General features: G+C 36.9%; 1 protein-coding gene across 9 annotated transcripts in view; it reads left to right on the forward strand.

Moving 5' to 3' along the window:
• Positions 1-11,266, forward strand: part of LOC112572959 (cyclin-dependent kinase-like 4) — a 22,939-nt gene continuing 11,673 nt past the window's right edge. For 2 of the 9 annotated variants that reach the window (XM_025253035.1, XM_025253027.1), the window contains exons 1-9: positions 743-1,618; positions 3,267-3,461; positions 3,732-3,910; positions 4,571-4,683; positions 5,167-5,306; positions 5,774-6,055; positions 6,821-7,176; positions 8,828-8,923; positions 10,878-11,095. In XM_025253035.1, coding sequence (XP_025108820.1) covers positions 1,427-1,618; positions 3,267-3,461; positions 3,732-3,910; positions 4,571-4,683; positions 5,167-5,306; positions 5,774-6,055; positions 6,821-7,176; positions 8,828-8,923; positions 10,878-11,095 — 1,771 coding nt within the window. In that variant the 5' untranslated portion in view covers positions 743-1,426. Of the gene's footprint in view, positions 219-716; positions 1,619-3,266; positions 3,462-3,731; positions 3,911-4,570; positions 4,684-5,166; positions 5,307-5,773; positions 6,056-6,820; positions 7,177-8,827; positions 8,924-9,533; positions 9,557-10,877; positions 11,096-11,266 lie in introns of those variants that run through there. The other 7 variants (XM_025252995.1, XM_025253005.1, XM_025252980.1 and 4 more) reach the window with 7 other exon arrangements.

The following is an 11,266-nucleotide window of genomic DNA, read 5'->3' on the forward strand; positions in this document are numbered from 1 at the left end:
GAGTGCCAAAGGCCGACTAGTAATCCGTTCCAAGTTGATGGGGCATGGTAGGAGAAAGACCTCTGTCCATATGTCTTTATCTTAGTGGGACTCGCACAAGCTTACTTGGTGTCAGAAGATGAGGGAAGAAGTCGTGCTTAAATGGTGTATAGATGAGAGTTCGGAGAGGTACTGATCCTCGAGGACCATGCAGTGCCAGAAATGGCAAAGTCAAAGTGGAAAGTTTGAAGGCTAATACGGTCTACGACTGGCAGCCAGTGAAGAGGGTGTATGATAGGTGATATATATATATGTGTGTTCATATCTAGATGGTCTGCAAATGAGGTGAGCAGCGTTTTTGTGAAATAGTAAAATCAGTCCGTGTACATATGATATTGTTTATTCCACTTGATATCATATGTTTCGCTCGATGTCTGTTCATCTGCTGCTAATGTGAATGTTTATATAACCGGGTAACCTCCCAGACTCCACACGCTCGCTCATACTCAGTGAAGATAACGCGTAGTCGTAGATTGTTGATACATGTATCTTTATTACGGCGACCGCTTGCTGACCCCATGTGCAACCTGCACCGCCTAACAGGGCAAGTACCAATACCCCCAAAAATGCGTGGAATTGAAACTGACTTTCAAATCAATAATAATCAACAGAACATGCCAAAACTATACTAAATCTGACAAGAAATTCTAAGGTGTTTTCGAAGTAACACGCTTCGTCTCCTAACCGGAAGTTTGGACAGCGGATGTGCTCGATGCGCATGTCTACGAGGTGTTGTCACTGGATACAGGTTGGGAGAGATGTTCGTGAGTTCCCATCGTTTTGGCATTAATTTCACAATTATTCAAATAAGTAACAGTTTAAATTATCCCCAATAAAAGACATAAAGCAATCAAAAGGTAATATTTAATAAGTTTTAAATAAGAGTTGTTCTCTTTTTCATTTAACAATTTATATTGTCTTTATCGGCGGATCTCGATGGCCTGTCGATCATCTTTCACAGTGTCAGCTTTTGGTTCAAAACAGCTTGCGCAATAACTTCGAGAAACTGTTTAAACAAAGCCTTTAAATTACAATGTAATTACATTATTGCAATGAATTATCCGTTTTATATCTATTTCAAATATTATAATCAAAAGAATAACATTGAAAACGCTACGTAAGAAGGCCTTGGATCATATTGTTCCTGTATTGTGCTCCATGTGTATGCATCCAGTGGCTATTCATTAATGATTGTTTCGATCTTCTTTGGGGGGGTTTAATTGGTGTTATTTAGCGCAAATTTATGTAAATCATTGTGCAAGTGTGTAAACTTATCTGGCTTGTACTTCATTTCATTTATTGACGACATGTGACCAGCCATTGTAGAAAATGATCAAGTAGCTTAAAGCCAGCAGCATTTAAAAGAGGGTGCTCTGTGGAAAACTGGATGCAGAAGAAACAGAAGAACGGGATGGAGAAATATGAGAACCTTGGCCTTGTAGGTGAAGGGAGCTATGGCATGGTCCTCAAATGCAGGCATAAAGACACTGGTCAGCTTGTGGCCATTAAAAAATTTCTGGAGAATGAGGATGACAAATTGGTAAAAAAAATAGCCATGCGTGAGGTTAAAATGCTGAAGGTGAGCTTTGCGTGCTTGCATTGTTTTTCTGTTTACAATGAAAACTGCAATCACACCAGTATTGAACAGTCAATAGCAGTAATTTTATGACATGAATTATGTCATCACATTTATCTAGTCTTAAAGCATGTTATTCCTTATGTACAGATATTTGAAAGAGCATATTTCCATTAGTAAATTCTCAAACATAGAAGACTTTATGTAAAACATAAAGCAAAAGCTATGATCAAACTTTTGGATGGAGTAAAGTAACATGAAAACAGTGTCAATAAGAGCAAAATTTTACTGGGCTCTAATAAAAGACAGAACATTTAGAATAGACTGAAGCTGAAAGTTTGATTTAACTTAGATATTATCTTCAAACAATAATATTTATGTTAATGGTAATCACTTGCATTTTCCTTACATTTATTTTCACTTGATGCTGTAAATCCCATGCACTTCTAGCATATTTATGAAGAATACACATCAACATAAAGGGCGCTTATTTATACTTCAAATAATATTAATATTACTGTATATTGGTATCTCTATGTTCCTGACAATGTTGACTTTACAAACGTGTGCGTGCGCTTGCCTGATTGTATGGCATCAGTACCTGCTACATATTGTCTCTTGTAAGGATGCACATTGAGTTTGCCTACAAACTTTTGTGGGAAAATATACTACGTATACAGGTAGTCCTCGGGTTACGACGGTCTCGAGTTACATCGTTTCGTGGTTACGACGCTCATTCCGACTTACGAGGTCAGTGCATCAAAGAAAAGGAAGGCCATCACCATGAAGGTGAAAGTGGATAAAATAAGGCAGTCTAAGAAGGGGAAACAGCAACAGAAATTGGCAGGTCATTAGGACTTAGTCGTTCGACTGTTGCTACGATTATCAAGGATAAAGATAGCATCCTTGAACATCTGAAAGCATCTGCTCCTATGAGAGTGACAGTGATAACAAAGCGTACTGTACTGCACAATATTTTACTGTACTTATGTTGATTGATAATTATGTAGGGTACTGTGTTAGGATAGGTGTTTGGATAGGCTAAGTGTTTGCAGTACTGTATTGCTATTATGGTACAGTACTGTATGAACGTATGATCCGACTTACGTCGAAATTCGGTTTACGACGCCGTGTTAAGAACGGATCCCCGTCGTAAGTCGAGGACTACCTGTATATATAATCAAAATCAAAATCAAAATCAAAACAGACTTTATTGTCTGCCCAGGAGGACAGAAATTTGTCTTTGCTCACATACCCATACAGACATTTAACAAACAGTTAGGAGTAAAAGTGAGGAGTAAAATAGTGTTGATTGCACCAGTCCATCAAGGCAGTGTATGTTTATCCTAACAACAAACCTTGGGTGACCAAGGGCCTAAAAGCACTGCTGAACAAAAAGAAACATTTGTTCATCACGGGCAGAAGCCCACGACAGAAGATTAGTACATAGAGAGGACCATGATGCTATCCGTTGGGTGGGCAGAGGCTCTACACACATATATTATTATTATAGGATATCAAAATATTTTCTTGTGGGAACAGCTCCCAGAATTTATTTATGCTTCCAAAATGTTAATTTACATTTACAAGACAATTTTCAAGAAATAGTTATCATATGGGGAAGACATACAAATATTTTCTTATATTTCAGCAACTTCGACATGACAACCTTGTCAACTTGATAGAAGTATTTCGGCGCAAGAAGAGACTGTACCTTGTGTTTGAATTTGTGGATCACACTGTTTTAGATGAACTTGAAAAATGCCCAAATGGACTGGATGAAAATACTTGTCGTAAAATTTTGTGGCAAGTGTTAAAAGGAACAGAATTTTGTCACTTGCACAATGTAAGTCCTGAGTGCCTAATATTTTACATTTTTAGTTAGCCATTTGGCAGCTGGTATGAATGGGTAACATTTAAAGGTGACTATTCCAAGCACAAAAAATCCCAGTGGCCGAAGTTCCCCATTTAGAAAACAATAAACTGTTGGATAAATCACGTGAACCAAACATTAATATTTTATGATTTCTTCTTGCCTGATAGGTGGTACATAAAAAATAATTTTCTCGCATCACAATGCAATCTAGATGAATACTATAGTATAATGTATTTGCAGATAATTCACAGAGACATCAAGCCAGAGAACATTCTTGTCAGCAAATCAGGAATTGTGAAAATTTGTGATTTTGGTTTTGCACGTACTTTGGCCCAGCCTGGTGAGACCTATACAGATTATGTAGCCACTCGTTGGTATCGAGCTCCAGAACTGCTGGTCGGAGATACCAAATATGGCAAGTAAGCTAAAACTTGCTTTTATATATGATTCTCTCATTTTCACTTTGAAAACTTTTACACTGTAATATGTATACTATGATGCTATGCGTTATCCTCAGAAGAAGCCAGAAGCTTTAAAATGGTTTCTAACTTCCATTCTCTGTTTCCTTTTGCAAATTACAGAACTTTTCTCTATATTGACAAAAACGATGAGATAAATACTTTTAAACTAGTAATGAAAATGTAGATAAAAACAGACTCTAATTCCATTTGCAAAGTTCACAACTCAAAAGTTCTCAGCCACCAAAGTACCAAGTATCATACACAAATAGAGTTTACTGTAAGGTAAGGCAGGGCTTCTGCTTACGCAAAAAATTGCGTACAGTACGCATTAAAAGTTCGGAGGACCCCTTCAATTTTCGTCAATGGGGTCCCCTTCAAATTTGGGTGAAGAACAGGGACCCCTTAAAAATCTGAAGAAGGGGTCCCTGAGACCCCAAAGAATTTAGCCTTAGCAGAAGCCCTGGTAAGGAATGCACAATATAGATATACTAATTCTCCTGAATGACATCTAGGTAGGAAAGCTAAGGCGAAAACAACTGCTTTTCTTGCTAGCTGATGAGCTGCTATCTTACTGCTTTTTACTGATTGATTGATTTTTTTTTTTTTTTTTTTTGTCAGGGCAGTGGACATTTGGGCTGTGGGGTGTCTTTTTGCAGAAATGTTGACAGGAGAACCACTCTTTCCAGGCGACTCAGATATTGATCAGCTTTATCATATTATCAAGTGCTTTGGCAAGTTTCAGTATCATATATTAATAATAATTATAAAAGTGCAATTTATATAGCACAGAATTGCGCTCATGTAGAAGCATGCACTGAACATGTGATACAAAAGCTAAGTTAATCAGTAACACTGTAGGCGACATGAAGACTGTCAATAATGAGGATGAAGAACCAAAGACAGTGAAAGATAATAGACAGTAAGGACAAAAAATAACAAAGGAATATCAGCAGGACAGACTAATCAAGGGAGATAAAAGTGGGAGATGGTGGGTAGATTTGAAAGTCAATAATTTGGTTGTAACTGTTATTCTGCCATTTTACACTGGTTTCCATTGTATCTTGTATCACTGGTATCATAAAATAGATATTGAGGTGAAGGGGCAAAAGTATGCTCTCTTCTAATAAATGGTGACTTTATTCTTGTCTGAAATTTTCTTAGTGTTGGATCAGGTATGTTCAAGTATGGTTTCAAGTCTGAAATATGTTAAATAGGTAATTTGACGGCACGCCACAGAGAAATTTTCTTGCGCAATCCTTTATTTGTGGGTATGAGGATACCAGAAGTACGGGAGGTCCAGCCTTTAGAAAAGAAATTTACGAAGATCTCCAGTGAGGCACTTGACTTTTTGAAAGTATGTCATTTTTTTGTCTTGCTACCTTTACCCTAGCTGTTATCCATCACTGAATTCTTTATAGAATAAGACTACTTGCTATTCTTTCTTCTTGTTCCTATTCTCCCCCAGTGGAGCATAGGGCCTCACAAGACCACTTGCTGTATTTATCTTTTATTTTACCTATGTATTTGTACATGGGACAAACAGTGTGATAATTACCAACTCCTTTAAGAGTGTTTAAATTGTTAGGTCTTATAATAATGGTTGTGCCTTTGCTATATTTTTTTAATTCTCTTTAAGGCATTTTCCTGGTTGCTTTGGTGTATTAAATTTTATTGTCTTCTCTTTGCTATGCTTAAGTTATAACCAACAAAATTATAACTTCAAGCCCATCATTTACCTTGTTCTCTGGTCTCTCACCTGAATGTAGGTTTAGCAATCACATGAGCTAACAAAAGTTGTCTAATTTTTATGCCTATATTCAGCAAAGTCTGCGGTTAGATCCTGACAACCGTCCCACCAGTTCAGAATTTTTGAAGCATTCATTGTTCACCAGAGATGGATTCAGTGCCCGCTATCAGACTGAGCTCAGGCAGAAGCTTCAGAAAGACTCTTTGGAGAACTACCGAGGAGCAGCTAGCAGCACGTCTTCCTTTCTTGATTCTTCCACTAACATAGAAAGTACAAGCAAAACATTACAGACGCCAGCAACAAAGAAGAAAAAACCTGAAATCAAAGATTCTTTGGCACCAAAAGACTCAAAAAAGGTAGAGGGAGATATCACTGGATTGTTTGGTGAAAGTGCACTAACAGTAATTGAATGTAACTTGTCACTGGCTCTAGCTCTAGCTATCAACTAAAGTCAGCATGCAACTTTTGATTATTGCTGGCTGATATAATAATGGTCAGTGTTATGCTGTAAAAACCCTGGGTTCACTGCATTCACTTAAGAAGCTACCTTCCACCACCTTAACTATTTCTCATGCTAGTTACATATCATTGTATCCTGCTGGAAACCTAGATTTCTGAAACCTAGATTTATGTAGGATGTGCAGAGAGTGCTTCAGGCAACAGTACAGAAGAATAAAATAGGCAGAAATGGTCAGACAACATCCAAGAGTGAATAGCAAATTCCAAAGAACAGCAGAAAGGTGGCAAGAGCTGGTGGGAATATACGTAGAATGTCTATCCTAAGGAACCGATGATAGTGATAATATACCCAGTTTCCAACTATCACCGCATGGAGGCACTGCACAGGACTTGTTATAGAGAGGTTAATTATGCTGGCAGGACAGACTTAATGTAGACTGATCTCTTTTTGTGTGCTGCAGAGACAGTGATGCTAGCCAGCAGTGATGACTGCCATCAAGAAGTGGCAAGCACCTAGACACTTTGCCAACAGGCTACATGTTTTACAAAACTATTTGACAAACATATCTTTGCAGTTTTAGTCTTGGTCATTTTCTGTCTTTTTGATTGATCATTTTTTTACAAACCTATTTAAAAACAGCTGAAATAACATTTTTCTACAGGAAACAGATGAAAAAGTGAAAAAGAAGAAAAGTGTGGTAATAAGCACTCCAGGAGCAGCCTCATCATCCACCCCAGTCTGTGACAACAATGAAAAGCCAGCACTCATCAAGAACCCCACACCTTCTCCAAATAACACCAGTGTCCTCTCGCTGCCACCTGCCTCCATCAATAGCACAGTGCTTGTGACAGGAGGCAGCTCAGACCAGGAAAACAATGAAAAGGAGAAGGATAGAGAAAAGGATGAGAAAAAGAACCAGCAACAGTCAGTGCCCTCACTGCTGCTGGGCAACTCAAGCATTCCACTAATACACCAGCCAATGCCAATCCACACCCTAAACGTTGCACAAGGGTCAAGGTAAGGCAAACTAGTCAGAAAAAGTGTAGAAAAGTGTGTACTTTACTAATGACCATTTTTGATAGCTTCAAGGCTATGCGCTTACTTGGCACCATTTTTCTCCTTTCAATAGAAAAGTTATCAGTGATTAACACAAAATTCTATAACATATCGATCACTTAGGGATCAATATAAAATTACTGTATCCACTTCAGGATTTCATTGTTTTAGAGTGGCATATTGCACTTTGAATAGTCCATTTGTAGCACTAATTAACACTCCAAACTGCAAGAAAAATAAAGTTTTTGAGAAATTTAATAAAAGCACAGTGGCTTACCTGTTTATAAGGCACCACAGCTGAAGTATAGGCACTGACGTCAGTCTGGCATGCAGCCAATCACCTTAGTTTTATGTTATAGCATTCATATTTGACCAAGGAGGCTCACAAAAAAGTCAGCTGTGGAAAACACATATAAGGAACATTGTTATGCTGTGGCTGAATGCTGTTGCTGAATACCGAATGCAGACAAACTCAGCTAATCATATACACATTTTTTTGCACCTTACCAGCAGGAGAGGGTGATTCCTTACCCTGTTCTTTTCTTTTTTAGTTCTTTCTTGTAGCATTCTTGGAATTTTCATCTTCTGTGTCTGCTGAAAACTGTTGGTCTGTGCTTTTAGTTGTGTCACCTGCAACTGTTCTGGACTGTTTTCCCAAGTCTGTGCCCCTTTAATTTGTTGCCTTCTTCATCATCCTACAGTCTCCAGTTCCATGTTATCTTGAATCCAGTTTTTGTTTGCTGGATAAATTCTTCACTACGGTTGTTCAATATTTTACGGTCCATTTTCCTTGCAAGATTTCTTACCCTCCAACCCCTGCTGCTTTAGGTTCTGAATCTACATGAGTCAGCAAGTGTGGACTTTTTCCTCTGATGTATTGTCTACAAACGTACCTTCTGCTTTATTTGTCTTTCTCACTGCTATTGTGTTCAGGCAACCTCCATGACAATCATGTGTGCGCTAAAATGTGAACAACCGTGCGCATTATTTTGTTGAGCACACATTGATGGAGGGAAAGGCATTCTAAAAATCACTTTCTTCTTCATATATTCTGTGCATTACAGTAGCTATAAAATATTTCTGCCCCAAATTCTCTCACACACAATTGGCCGCTAAGTAATTTAAGGCATGAGAAAACACATACATAGCTTGTTGACAGAATTATTCCGAGATATTTATGACTACTAACTATTTCTAGCTTTGCACCATCAAAATACCTTTCCTACAGCAACGTGACCCCCATTCCTGGAAATAATCACATTAGATTTCTTTATATTTACAACTAGGTCCAAATGTTTTGCTGTTCTATATAAAATATTTAATTGGAGCAAGTAGCCCTAAACTCCAAAGAGTTCAAATGCATTAAAACGGGCATAATACATAAAAACATATATGTATATATATCCACATGTTAAAACAGTTGTCTGCTTGAGAGGGTTCTGCTTTTAATGGGTGAGTTTGTTTTTTCTCTCTGTAATGAACTGATTATTTAAAATGGTGCTGCTTTGGTTATGCAGAATGCCAAGCAATCATACAAATTTTTCATCAAGATATGTTTATGTCACTAGTTCTTTCACTTTTAAAATCAGTTTTTTTATGTCCCTATTTACAGTTCAGGCAATGGCACCTCCTCCCATTTGGCAGCAAGTTCCTTCCCACACAGCATGTCCACCTCTGTGCCCACTTATGGTTCACATCAGCAGTTGAGGTAAGAAGTTATAGGTACTGATTTTCCCATTATAAAGTTACCCTTGTGCTGCTTAAAATGAGGAGACTAGTTGGACTGCCTGTTTGGTTTGCCTTCTACAAGAGTGGCTGCAGTGTTCTCTGAAACATAATTCACTTTCTTTTTTCAAACTTTAACTTGATGTTAGACTAAAGAAATCTTGTCTAATAACAACACTAGTAAGGAGGATGTGTGTGTGCATGTGCATATGGATGCATGAATGTGTGTGTGTGCATGCATCTGCTCATGTCTGTTTGTGCATATGCATGTGTTTTTGTTATATACTTTTCATGCATGAGAGATTTTGTGTATGTTTATATTTTTTACATGCACATATGAGTGCATGTATGATGTATTTATTTATTCTTTTATAGTCACTGAGCTGAAGGCCTGATCCAATTTGTATTATAAAAGGCCTTTTAGATATTTGTCAAGATTTTTTTGTGTATTAGCCTTTCAAAAAAAGTATTATTGAATTATTATATTCTAAAGCTTACCAGAAAAGTTTGCTGGTGCCATATGAAATAATTTTGTTCAGAATGTTTGCACTGCATGCTTATAAAATGTTTTGTGTTGTTTTGTTTGTTTATAGTTCTGTGTGCAAGCTTTTGGAGTGTAAGTCTTAACAACCAGTACTGTTTGTAGTGCTCAAGAATAAGCAGTATTTTCTGTTAGAAATTTGCTTTGAATATTGCTTTTTTTTTCATAGTCATTCCTGTAGCTGATCAGCCAGAATGCTGTAGCTGCTTTGTAGTTATCAAGCTCATTGTCAGAAGCAGACACTATAGTGCCTTCAGTCATGTAAACCTTCAAGTACTATTCTTTAATAAGTATGCATTAGCCATGTTGAATTACTCAGAAAATTAATTTACAAAAGAGGAAAAATATAACAAAATATTTTTTGTAAGAACATCACAGAATTCACAAAAACCTCTACTGGATATTTATATCTCTCTTGTTTCAATTAATGAAGTTAATAGCTTTTTTTTACAAAAACTAACACTGATCATTTCTTCTTTTATTTTGTTTCTAAGTCATATATAGTTGAAAAGGGATTAACTTTTGTAATGTGAAAAAGGATATGAAGATCTTGTTTCCCATTTACAATCTGTTTAGTATTTTACTATTGCAAGATGTATTGCTTTTACAGGCACATCTCCTACTAGACTTACATTCTGTTTCAAATATGCTAAAAACCAGGATCTTTGAACCAGAACGTCATGTATTTTTTTAATCCATGGTACTTAATTAAAATTTTTAAAGATTATAATTCAAGCTATTTTAACTTTTTCTCAGAAATTGAAATGTGGTCAGACATGATATATAGGTATATTTATATTTGTTTTTCTCTTAGTACACTACCTCACGCCCAAGAATATTTTTACTTCTAGTCCATCTTATTATAGGAACAACTTGCCATATCTTATTATTGAGCCACAGTCAATTTTTAAAGTCATTTATGAAGTACTGTGTTTCAGAATCTTAGTGAACCAAATTTTAATACTTCTCACAAGCCTCTAAGATTTTCTGTTTTTGCAGTTCTTTAACAGTGCTGGAATTTTTAAAAATAAAACATTGTAAAATGAGCTATCTCTGCAAAATTATTTATTCTTTCTTAATACAGAAATTGGATGCTGAATAACTTAAAGAACATTATTTATGAATCTGCTACCTGTTAGTATAATAATTGGTTTTACATAGATGTCCCTTTTCTCTCCAGCTTCTCCCCTCTTCCCACAACTTCCTTTCTGTGCTGTGCTAGTCTTTGGATTCCAGTCTCATTTTGTCAAACAATTAAATCAGGCAGGATACAAAAATCTTTTGCTATTTATGTAACATTATATAATTATTAAATGGTTGCAGATGTGGCAGGATAGAATTTATTATTTTTGTTGCTCTGTGCTCATGCGAGTACAAGATACGACACTTTTGACAGACTGGCTGCAGACAAAGGGATGAAGAAGGTCAGCACTTTCCCAAAGAAAGTCAGTCAGAATCATCAGCCCACCATTGTCCCACAACAGGGCATTCAGGGGGAGAAAACTTCTGTCTTTGAGAAGCCAGTAACCATGGAAAAAGTTAAATTCCGCTCACCAGACCGTGTCAAAGAAGACAGAGCCCTGAGCTTACCAGAGGTCAAGGGTGCAACTGATGGTGGGTCTCATTTTATCAAATTATTTGAAACTGTGTAAACAATATGTACACAATGAAACTACAGTCGAATTCTTACCAGCAACTCTTGTCATTAAGATGAGGATACTAGCTGCTGAGTGGTGTGTTTAATAAGCATCAGCTACCATATTTTCCCATTTTTGCAACAACAAA

Source organism: Pomacea canaliculata, linkage group LG1, assembly GCF_003073045.1.
Source record: "Pomacea canaliculata isolate SZHN2017 linkage group LG1, ASM307304v1, whole genome shotgun sequence".
Lineage (NCBI taxonomy): Eukaryota > Metazoa > Mollusca > Gastropoda > Architaenioglossa > Ampullariidae > Pomacea > Pomacea canaliculata.